Genomic DNA, 12,500 nt, shown 5'->3' with positions numbered 1-12,500 from the left:
GGTGGTGGTGATGCTGTTGGGGTAACACAGTTTTCAAAATCTATATGTCGGACGAGTTCGGCTAAAAATAAGTTGGGATCTACGTACACGGGAAATGAGTGTGTTTAGAGTAAAAATAGTCGTCGTTGTTTGCTGATAACCTCGACTTCCGGGTCCTTCCTTTGCGACGAGTTTTTCTGTCTACGGTGTCTGACATACTTAATTGCAGTTTTTTTTACAAAATTAATAACTCGCTCAAACATTTTGTATTGGATTCGATAGAATGTTAGACTATGTCTCAAGATTTGAGCTATCTTTTAAAAACTTAAACCAAATAAAATCACAGAAATTGGTCGTGCGACGAGCGTTATCATTATATTTTATTTACAGTCGAAACTGGAAAAGCAAGAAATCTCTTTAAGTGAAAAAAATAAAAAAGTCGCAAGATTTTTATAGCGAAGAATGTAGAACCGCTATAAATGAGAGTTTCTTTTCTGGAATTTTCGTACTAAAGTTTTAGTACCAAAAAATGCAATAGTGTAACCAAATAAAACTTAATGAATTAATCATTAAGAGTAATCGACAACGGCCGGGCTTCGATCAGACCGAACTGAGCGCCATGAGAAAATTTTGAATCAACAGAAATTGGATTTTTTTTGTATGAGCATATCCACTGCGACCAATTTATTTGAACTATTGTGGAATAACCCAATTTAATCTTTGTCTTATCACGTCGTACTGTCATCATTAATTGAGATGTCAGTTGTAGTCGAAATCGAAACATAATTCCAGTTTGGGATGGTGTTTCTTATGAATCCCACCACCTTACTGGCCTTCATCTTCCAAATGTCATCGGTCTTAGGATTAGGATTCGCTAACCAAGAACTTTTGGTCGATGTGTCATAAGTTATCATCAGAGAATGATGAAACTTCAGCTAAAGTTCTAAAAAATATTTCATTTAAATATCCATAAAACAAGTTCAACTCATTAGCTTTTAAACCAGCTTACCAGATAAACAATACGTTGTTTGACAACAGAGATACGCGTGAAATAAAAATGCATGTTTTAGAAGACTGATCTCAAACTTTTGGCCGTTACATCATACTACAGGGTGATCCAAAACTTTTGGACGATGACTTAAGTAGCTATTTTATATGTTTCAAGTACATTGCAAATGTTTCGCACAACATTAAACAAATGTTTTTTAAAAGTATGAAAAAATGATTCGAATGCTGGATTCGGAAGTAGGCCTTGGTTTGGCTGGCAGCGAAAAAATTTTCCTCCTGCCAAAATTTGTGTTTCTATTTAATTTAATGTTTTGTTATACAATTTGAAAAATACAATGATTCAGTTAAGTTCAGTGCACAAGGAGCAGCCTTCCATCCATCAGTTTTGAATCCGGATGTGTTAAAATCTTAAGAGGAAGCTGAAGAGAAAGCTCTTCCGATGGATACCTTCCGACATTTAGCAGACGCACGAGGATTTGCGGAAAAACTATTTTATCTGGAGCTAAGTATTTTTTTATCTTAAAACTTTGATATTTATCGGTTGATGGTATAGTCCATACGTTTCCGCGTTACGTTTCGGGCACATGACTTTCTTTCTAAGATGCTGCTCGAAAAATATGCTACCTAAATATTTTCTCGAAAGAAGATTACTGAAGAGAGTTAATCATGAATATTACCAGAGAATATACTAGTTACTTCATTAGGCGGTTGGTAGAAAATATTAAGAAATTTTTAATTCTTACTGGTTAACAGAGAAACTTTTTATAATTTTTTTTACATATTTGAAATGATTTGGACTGTTTATTCTAAAGATCAAAAGAGTTGATTGATAGTCAAATGAGGATAAAGTTTGCATTTCAATTTCAATTAATTTATTTTTTAATAATGAAACAGCAAGTTGCATTTTTATCAAATTTTGTTTTATTTCAGCACTGGAAAAATATATTCCAACCATTTCCTATAGCCTCAGTTTTAATACTTTTTCCTAGTCAATATTTACATTCAGGTATAAATTTACCATTAAAAAGAGGAATTAAGGAAAGTTGATTTATTAATTTTTGATATACTGAAAAGCATTAGTTGTCCAGGAAGTCTTAAATCAGTATCAAAAAGACAGCAAATTTCCATGCTTTTTAAAAAATTGATTTAAAAGAGTTGCTATTCACAGGGTGGCCAGCGAACCGGGAAAACCGGGAAAAAACCGGGAATTGAAAACGGTACCGGGAAAACCGGGAAAAAACCGGGTATTTCAAATTAAAACCGGGAAAAATCATTATGGATCATTTTTCCCTTATATAAACCAATTGAATTCTAAAGTTAAATCATATTATCATTTTTTTTCTCAAAAGCGATATAAAATTGGGATCCAAATTCCATGAAGAAAATGTAGACAAAAGTCGATCATTTCTTGAAAAATCGAGATTTTTCAGGTCAGCACATACCTTTTAGTGCTCTGAAGTGTTCGAGTTCCAAAATAATTGAGTTTTTTTTTGTTAATTTACTTATTTTTGACATTTACAAATTTTTGAAAAGTCTCAAAAGCGCGAAAAACTTATCTCTCTTATGTTCGAAAAATTTGTTTTTCACAAATAAATTCAATTTTTATAAGATGTATTCATAAGATAATGCGGGGAAAAATGCGTTAAAACAGAAAAGTTCGAAATGAGTGGCCACCATGTTACATGGTTTTTTACCCATACCCAAAAAGTAGAACGAGATACAAAATGTTCATGTGATTCTATTTAACATTTTGCGCTTTTATTGGTAATCGCATTCTTCATTGATTAAAATTTAAAAAATACAGATCGTGAAATTTATGAGCTGGTAATCACAATAGGATATTATCATAATAAAAAAGTGAATTTGAAAAGCAGATACAATCCTTGGAATAATTTTCAAAATTTGTGTTAGAACTTCAAATTTGAAGTTTGAATTACGATATTCAAATTTTCTGGTTGGATGGCAAATTCAGACTCAGAGTTTCCAGAGTCAAGCTCTTAGAAATCAGCCTCAAGCTCACTCAGTATTTAAGACGAGAAAAAATCAAAATTTTAGAATAATAGGAGGAATAGAATTTAGCGGATTCTGTTCTCAAAATTGCAGAGAAAAAATTAAATTAAAATATCAATCAGTACTAATTAGTTATAATTTGAATCATGAATCAAACTTGAAATTGTTTAATTTGATTTTATAGATCCCGTATGTCACCCAAAATTCATCGTTGATGATTATATTTCAAATTTTATTATTCAGAAACCAGAGCTGCGATGAAGTAATTTTTAATTGGAACGTCTTCGTTTTATTAAATCAAAAAGTGTTGAATAAATAAGTAGATCGAGATATGAAGAATCGATTGGTATTTGTACTTAACATAAAATTGGTCATCCTTCTGATTCTAAGGGCCCCAATTATTTTTTTCATCCTTTGTTTAAACTTTTTTCTGAAAATAATCCAAAAAAAATAATCATCGTTATCAGAAAATTCTTACTTTAAAATTGAAAAAAGGCTTATTTTGGTTTAAAAAACCCTGATTATCACATTCATGTATTTAAAAACTGGGAAAATCATAAAATCTCGATCTAAAAACCGGGAAAAAACCGGGAATTTGAAAATGGAAACTCGCTGGCCACCCTGTATTCATCTTAATTTTTATTTTTGAACAATGTAGCTTACAGTTGGAAAAAAATAAACAAAAATAGCAAAAAATACATTTGCAACACAGATATTTCATAAAAAATGCTGGAAATGAGACAACAACATAGTTTTAATCAAAATAAAAAAGTTTGAACCTTGCAAATAGAAAATTGTTTTAAAATTTTAGTTTCCTCCAACTTATTGCTTTGATCATGTTCGCGTGATAACCATCAAGTTTAAAATTCAATGAAATGTTGAAATGTTTTTTTTTTGTTTTGATCAAAGTTAAAAATACAAAAAAAAACTTAAAAATTTGGAGCTCAGTTTAAAAAAAATTAGATGATGGCTTTCAGAAAGACACTCAAAACTAACTTACAGTTTGATGATTGAAAATAAATTCTAAATGAGTTTACGAGTCTTAACATAAATTTTTCTTTTAAGATTGTTTTTGTTTCAATTTTATTAATAGTATCGTTTGTTTCAACTATTTTTGGTTCGATACAGGAAAAGAAGTGAACACAATTTTTAAAATCTTCCTTCCAAAAAGCGTTCCTTAATAGATTGTCTTTAAGACTATCTTTTTGAGCGCTTGGTTTTAATTTTTTTTTCTCGATGGAAGTGTGTTTGCGAAATTGATGGTTTAATTCGTACCTCTTTAACAACGTAATAACATTACTTATGATTAAAAGTTAGCTTTGAAAATAATATAAGAATTGTGTGTTTTTTTCTTCAAATTATCAAAAAATAAAACTGAAGGAATGGGGATAGTCGCTCAGTATGGATGGTGAATTGTAATAATTTTTTTGTATGTTTTTTTTTTGTTGGGTCCTTGTATTGAATCGAATTAAATTACAATTACGAAATTGTGTTGTTTCATGCTACACAATATAGTTGAAAATCCTTAAAATATTTGAAATCAGTTTATCAACTCTTTATGGATTTGAAAAAAAATTAGACCTTTAAATGTGAGGCAAAGGAAAAAGAAAAGAATCCAAGAGTTTTCAAAAAGGCAATAATCATAGAAAAACAATTTGGAAAAATTTGTGTCTAATTATTACAATATAATTCATTTTCATTATAAGTTGCTTTCCGTCTTCAACCATTAAAGTCTTTTTAAAAAGTCTTTGCTTCAACAGGGATCAGTGTTAGGGAAAAGAGCTAGTTTATCAAGAAAGAAATTTGGATGGTTTTGATTTGCCTTCAATATTCTACTCGATCCATTTTTATTGGATTTTTATCAAAAGCCTCATAGAAATAGGAGTTTCTTTAGGAAATGTCTAGGAGCATAGAAGGTGTAGGAAAATCATGATCGCACCATTTACCATAATGGATCCTTATCTCTACCTTTCACCAACTAACACAACCTCTTCCTTGGGTACTTGAATATGGATTCACAGACGTATAGACGGTTTCCATAGTTTGTGATACTAACTTTTCTCTGATTCTGACTATTTCAAAAAATTTTTTTTTTGAGTATGCAGGAGCGAGAGGTTGCTAGTTGAACTTAAAAAGTATCTTACTAACTATCCTTCCATTTTCCTCATTGACTACTAGGACGTGGCCGGCGCCGTTATCAATCATATAAAAAAGGAAAAGCATCAGTTTTGTACAATGAGAACAGCTGCTAATCCCAAGCACTATTCTTTTGGACTTTGTGCAAAATTGATGGCCTCGATTAATCACGGAGTAGCAACCATTGGCGATGCGGAACTTGTTCTGCTTAGCCACGCCAGCGATCAAGGAATTCAAAATGTATAGTTTGAAAACAAATGTAAAAAACACGAAGTTCCTTTAGAATCAATTAAAAAAAATTGTAAATGAAGCGTTTCGAGTTCAATGATTCAAGGTGGATATGAGTAGTCAACCAAGCTAAGCTAAGCTAAGCTTAGCTAGTATGAAAAAATGATTCGAATACAACTCGAATTTGAAATTTGGTCCACCACTCCCTGAGATGATCGGGTTTGAATTTTAAGTTCGGGTTTTGAAAAATGTCCCAAATTTAAGCTAAATTTAAGTCATATAAACTCAATATTAACATTTTGTCAAATACATACAAAGAAGCTGCTCGTTATCTCTTGAATGAGATCAAAAGAATTTTAATATGTAATAAGTTGACTGAGATATAGCTGATCGAAATTTTCATGTTTTTGAGGGGGTGATCCCAAAATTTTGGACGGCAGTGTATCTCGATTAAAGTTAAAAATTTAAACAGTTCGCAGATTTCCAAAAACGCTTAAGGGAATGGTACATGATGAAAGTATGTTTTGTTCAACGGCAATGTGCGATCGAAATATTCAACTATTAATTTCATCAGACTTAGTATTCTAAGATGCCAATTTTTTTATTCAAGCTGGAGCTAGCTACAAAACGAGCCTTAAATTTAGTATTTTTTCGAATTTCATTCAACAACTGTAAGAACAAAGAATAATTTACAACTCTTTTTTGCAGATTATAAAGACTAAGGCTGATGTCATGCTGAAGCAACTAGCAACGCAACGCAACGCAACGTTCCAATAAGATTGCGTTGCAACGCATTGGTATGTCATGCTGGCGCGACCTGTGACTTTGAAATTCCCTACAAATCATCACTTCTCTACATCTGATAATGCTTTGAATCGTCTCCTTTCTTTCGGGAGCCATCAAAAACTCATCAAATCACGACCCGGATTGCAAGAATGCCAAAATTGGAACCGACAAAATTCCTTGTTTTTTTGCCGGAACTAAGAATTCATGAAAATTTTCTCGCCGATTAAGATATTTTTTAGTTTATTATCACAAGTTCGGACAGATCTTCGTACTATTGTGCTTAAAACCCGGAATCACGGCTTCAAATCGAGAAAAAACAATATTCCTATTGCATTTCCTACTAGTCGCGCTACAAAACACATTGGCATCAGATTGGTCGCGCTATACAAAGCGACCAGCATGACAGGTCTGCGCGATTTCCATGGAGATCAAATGAGAGCTGGTTAGTCGTGTGAACGTTGCGTTGTAGGTCGCGTTGCTAGTTGATTCAGCATGACATCAGCCTAACAATCAATCGAAAACCTCTTTGTAGTTGGTTTATAATTTGTTTAATTGCCACTGTTTTTTTCATTATAAAAAATCACACGTATTTAAAAAAATCCAGGTTCTTATAGCAAATCTTATCTGACGAATCTTGTCCATATAGGACAATGCTTTATACATTGTTGGATCTGTCTTACGATGAGGTTGACATGGGTGAATATACAAATCAGCCATGCATTTTTCTTGTTTCACACATCACATTTCACCTGATTTAATTGATTTTACGGATCAGAACCAGACACGAATAGTATATTTTTTTACTTTTTGAATATGTGAACATGTTTCGATAATCTACCATACAAGCTTCCTTTGAATTAATCTTATTACTAACATGATTTGTTTTCCTTCTCCTTTCTCTTAATTTTGCAGTAGCAGCACAATATGCATCCGGAAATGTTCCTGACTCAACGCGGCAAAGGCATCATGCGCCGCTCTACGGAAGACTGGTTACAGAAGAACACTTACCTGCCGTTCATCGTGATATACATCAGGTAGGTACCCTAAAGCCAGCTACCAATAGAGCCACGAACCCAATTGAACACCCATTTTCATTGATAAATGGTTTTTTTTTCATCTTTTCCAGCGTTCGATAAGTCCTACATCATCGACAGACATCCGGGCGATGCAAGCCCGGATACCATCGCATTTTCGAGACCCTTCCACCGCACCACTTCGGAAGCTGAGCGTGGATCTTATCAAAACTTACAAACACATCAACGAGGTAGGATTTAAAGATAACCATTTTTTATTTTTCATGTTTCATAACGGAGAGACCTTATGAACCGTGGGACTAAATAGTTTTCGAAAAAATCCATAATTGAGCAGAAAAATCTTTTAAAGTGATTGATTGAGTATTTTTTTTTATTTCGTTAGTACTAACCAAAGTTTTAAATTGGACTGGAATATAAAATTCAAAAACGTTATTCTATAAATGCTTGGTTTGGAAGACGCATGAAGGCTGTCACAAGCAACCGAAGTAGATGTATTGAAAATTGGAAAACAGCGCTACTGGCAAGGAAGGAAAACTCTCAACATTTTGTCCAGCATCATCATCACCCAACCACCCAGCTTTATTGATTTTCTTTGCTGCCAAACTCTGTACCAACCAACTATGTATATAGTTACTCCTCCTGGAGCGCGCTGCTGTATGACTTTTCGATCCGAGTCTGGAACCTGGTACTGTCTGCAGTTTTCCATTCTCCCCAGGACTTTCGCGAAGACCGTGGAGATCAAAGATCAATTCGATGTGCCATTATAATGATGTAATCTGTGTCCAAACCAAACGTTGGCAAACATTAAAGTTCGTTCGAATTAATTTTCTAGAGGTAGATTGTGGAATACCATCTATAAAACCATAATAAAACATATTTGCGCACATTCCCATTGCGGATGAATTAATGATTCTCATCTCTTGCTTTTACCACCTGAGGTCTTATCCGGTGACGGGGTGGCAGATGTTTTTCCTTCATATTCTGCGTTTGAACATTGGAAGAAGATTCATGTGCTTAAATAACAATCAGCGGCACCGTCGTCATCGTCATTATAATCGTCATCATCATCGTCGCTGTCTTGAGTGTCATTTTATCATACTATTGGGGGAAGTGCGCTTCTCTAATACTGCTTTGGTGTATTTCGTGTATTCAGTGTATTACACGACCACACGTCATCAAACCGTCATCGTCGTCTCTGCAGCCAGAAGAGCTTTGGATTTTTTCGACTCTCACGACGCGGCGATTCGAGATTCTCTCCCATGCTTGCTTGTCGTACGCGACGGACCGCCAGACGAGGGGTTGTTTTGAGACATCATACGGTACCGGATACTCCGCGCGATGCGATGAGTCGTCCGTTTCGAATGGTGGAATGGGATCTCAGTTCCAGTTGGCAACAGCAGTGCCGAAACGCTTCCAGCCAGTGTGTTTTCGATATCCGAAGCATCGGTATTTTTTCTCGTTATTCATCCTACTAGCTGCCTGGTTGGCTGATGTATTCTCTCACTCATCAAATTGTTTTGTGGCCGCATCAGCAGCCAGGCAGCGGTGGTGGCATTCGCATCGGTATGACATGTCCACAGTGCACTCCCTGGAATGCTGCACAAGTTTCCGAGTTATTATGTTTGAACGTTATTGGTTTTATGCGTTGTACGCTGGAACGCGCGCTGTACTCTGCCGCTGACACCTGTTATCGATTGATGTTTTCAGTAAATTTAACGTTTAACACAGTTTTGTTATTGTTACTTTTTTATATTTATTTTAAATACAAGATTTTCACACATTGCGGACCAACTAGGAGATACCTCGTTTTTTCGCATGATGCGTGTGCGCTTTGCTGAGAATCATTACTCAAACGTGATTCATTTTGTTTAGAAACTTAATTCTACCCAATTATAAACAACACTTTTGATATCTCAAAGACACTAAATTTGTAGAATTTGGTCCAGTGATTTCTGAGAGAGCCGAATGTGGCTGTTTTCGGACTTAGGGGTTTCTTTGTGGTCCTTCATGTGGCTCTCAGGAGACTTTACCAGTGCCGGAAACCGAGGTGCCTCGAAGGTATTTCACGGATCATGTCCTGTCCCAACAAGCTTATTGGGAAATTACATTACACTGAATTCTTTTTTTAAACGATCTTATTTTACGCGGTTTTATTTTAAACGATTTGTTTCAAACGATTTTTTCGAAATAAGACGATTTTTGAACATGTCAAAAACATATTTAAGACATTCCCGCTTTTTGCCAAACCACTCTTGGATGGTAAATTGGTTCGGACGTTGCTTCCAGACAGAAATATGGGTCGGAATGGCCACTTAGAGATTTTGCGGAAGTTCCGGAACAACCGTGGCTTAAAACTCAAAACAAATCAATCGAAAACAAATCTTTGAGCTTCCCAATTTCACTCAAATCGACCCAGAATGGTCTATCTGGTTGGAAATGATCGATTTGCAGTCCAAGTTGGCCACTTTACTCGAAATGAGCGATGAATTTTGCCCGATTGTTTTGAACTTTTTTTAAACAATTTCTTTTTTTGCACGAACACAACAATCGTTTAAAAAAAGAATCCAGTGTACTTGAATACTGTTCGGGGTAGATTTGTCCTACAAAGCACGTGACGTACTCACCGTATGAACTACATAGTAAATGTTGCCTTAGTTTTGTAGCTTCTCCCGTGAGTTCAGATGCAGTCTACTAGAAGGTCCATTCCCTCTTCTTTCGCAATCTGCTGCCATCTCTCAGCTTCTTTGCAAAGCAATATATTCCGCGCGAACCAATCACTGACCACATACCTCGTGTTGGCGTCGCTGCACATCCTCTGCATTACGTTATCGGAGATCTGGTCTGGTCCCCAAGCGGCAAGTCAGTTGGCACGTATTAACCCATTCGAGACCGATTGCACACCGTGTGTGCAATGGAATTTTTGTGCCTTTGTCAGAACAATCTTTCATTGTGAGTTTACTATTTCTCTGAAAAATAATATTTTTATACCAATGGAATCCTCAAATGTTAGGTAAAATGTATTGAAAAATGGTTTTGATGAAAATCAAACGATATAAAAGTTATCTAAGAGTAAAGTACTATGAGTTCGAATGTCGTGAAAAGGCCTCCGTCTCGAATGGGTTAAGTAATAAATTGCTTATTCTCGATGTCAATGATACTTCATGACAAAACCATGAACAGTCAAGCATCGCTTCATATTGGCGCCCACTTCACCGTGTGTGCCACTGATCTATATCCCGACATTTGGGGTGTGACGGTGAGTCCACCTTCAACTTTCCCACAGCTACTTCCTATTGGCCATCAGTGCTCCACTGGCATTTTCCGCGCATTGAGTCTGTCTTTATATCAGTGGCACTCGTCATCGCCAGACCTGAAATCACCGGTCCGTATCCATCCACTGATAACCCTCAGGTTCACCAACCTCTACAATTTCTGCGGGTTACACTTGCACACAAGATCGTTTGCAAGGTCACTTCACCATATCGCAATATAGACTTGGTCACACAACACAAGCCTTCGATCTGCTGGATTGTCTAGTTTTTCGACATGACTTGCGTGAGGTTAGCCGCTGAGTTTTATGATCAGCGGAAAAATTTTCAAGTTCCCTCTTCAAGTTTATTGTGCATGTTTATTATGAAATCCTTCAACTATCAAGAAGTTTTAGGACCTTCGCGTGTTCCAAGAGGGAGTAGCTAATCAAATCTAGAAACTGGATCCGTTTCCTGTCTTCCTGGAATGCTGTCCACAGACTAATTGCTGTCGGCGTCTCATACTAATCGGGGATGAAACCTCGGAGTCATCTATTGATGTTTGGTATCAGGACAACGTTAAAGCTAAGTATTCTTTTTTTTATATATATATATACAGTAATGTTCCGATTTTGTCAGCCCCATCTTGAATTTAGGGCTGACAAAACAGGGTACCTGACAAAATCGGGAAAAAAAATTTTTCTTGAAAATAATTTCAATTTTGATTTGATAATTGTCCGTTTACTTGTTATTTCGATATTTTATGTCAATACCGTGAGAAGGGGTGACATTGACCCCTGTGTGGGTGACTATTTTTTACCCTTCTTACAAAGAAGGGTATACATGTCGCTTGAAAACCCAACTTGCGATCCGAGGCCCGGAGGGCCAAGTGTCATATACCATTCGACTCAGTTCGTCGTGTTCCGATGTCTGTATGTGGTTGTATGTATGTGTGTATGAGTGTGTGTATGTTACAAAATAATGTCAGACACGTTTCTCGATGACCGCTTGACCGATTTGAGTTCTTGAGGCGTCAAATGAAAGTTGTTGCAAATAGCAAAATGGAAGACCTGTTCAAGAACTCAACCCTAAGTGATTGTTTACAAATACCCTTTATACAATGGATTGTGTACATGCCATTTGAAAAACCGTTGGTGCGTAGCTGCAGGATTGATATGGGGATTTTTTTTTATTATCTGACAATTTGCGCCGGGGGTCTTCAGATTTTCCCCAAAATTGAAAATTTGGTTAATTTTTGCGACTTAAAAACACGTGTATTTTTTCTGATTTCTAAAATTTTTATTTTTTGAGTTAGCTTCGGTTTGATTTTTTTGTAATTAAAAAAAACCATTTTTCAAAGCCACATAACTCTGTTATTTTTCAACGGAAATTATAAAATAGCACATCAAAATGCATTGAAATTTTATCACCTTTTTAAATAAATTAGTTGAAAAAAATTAAATAATGACCTTCAACATGAAAAGTTGTAAATATTTTTCAAATGGCGTCTAAAAGTACCGTCTGCACCACCAAATATTTTGCAAAAAATACCACTGTATAGCTCAATTTATGATGCAACTTTCATCTGAAGACACCAAAGTGGGCCATCAACTCTTTGAAGAGTTATGAAAGAAATAATGACAATAAATCTCTTTTTTTTACAACGAAAACAAACAATGGTCGAAAAACTGCACTTACATATGAAGGTAGCGCGCACTTCTAACAACATGGAAACAAAACTTGCCAAAGCAGGTAAAAAACACTACTTTTTCGTGCTTCGTAGAGTGTTTGCAGCATAACTGACTTTGACCCAAAATTCTTAGTATCGTATTGTTAATGTGATTTAACAAATAATGGGAATGTTGCTTTTACAACCTGGTCATATGCTATATAACTTATTAACTTTTTGATTTGTTTACTAACACTTATTTTCAAATACATTTTATGATCAAGTAATTTTCCGTTACTACGGTGAAAATTTTACTTTGAAAAAATCATGGGGGGGGGGGGGGTTAAACCCCACATGTGCCAAAATCGAACGGTTTTTAGAAGCGACATTACCTTTTAGTTT

The 12,500-nt window shown here is 35.4% G+C and overlaps 1 protein-coding gene across 1 annotated transcript in view; it reads left to right on the top strand.

The window, feature by feature from the left end:
- Window positions 1-7,029: 7,029 nt before the first annotated feature.
- LOC129760529 (serine/threonine-protein kinase minibrain) overlaps window positions 7,030-12,500 on the top strand; it is a 17,877-nt gene continuing 12,406 nt past the window's right edge. Inside the window, exons 1-2 of the mRNA XM_055758180.1 lie at window positions 7,030-7,181; window positions 7,274-7,411. Of these exons, the coding sequence (XP_055614155.1) occupies window positions 7,313-7,411 (99 nt within the window). The 5' untranslated portion in view covers window positions 7,030-7,181; window positions 7,274-7,312. The remainder of the gene's footprint in view (window positions 7,182-7,273; window positions 7,412-12,500) is intronic.

Source organism: Uranotaenia lowii, unplaced genomic scaffold (assembly GCF_029784155.1).
Source record: "Uranotaenia lowii strain MFRU-FL unplaced genomic scaffold, ASM2978415v1 HiC_scaffold_644, whole genome shotgun sequence".
NCBI lineage: Eukaryota > Metazoa > Arthropoda > Insecta > Diptera > Culicidae > Uranotaenia > Uranotaenia lowii.
Note: the sequence above shows the minus strand (reverse complement) of the source record. Positions and strands in the feature narration are given on the sequence as shown.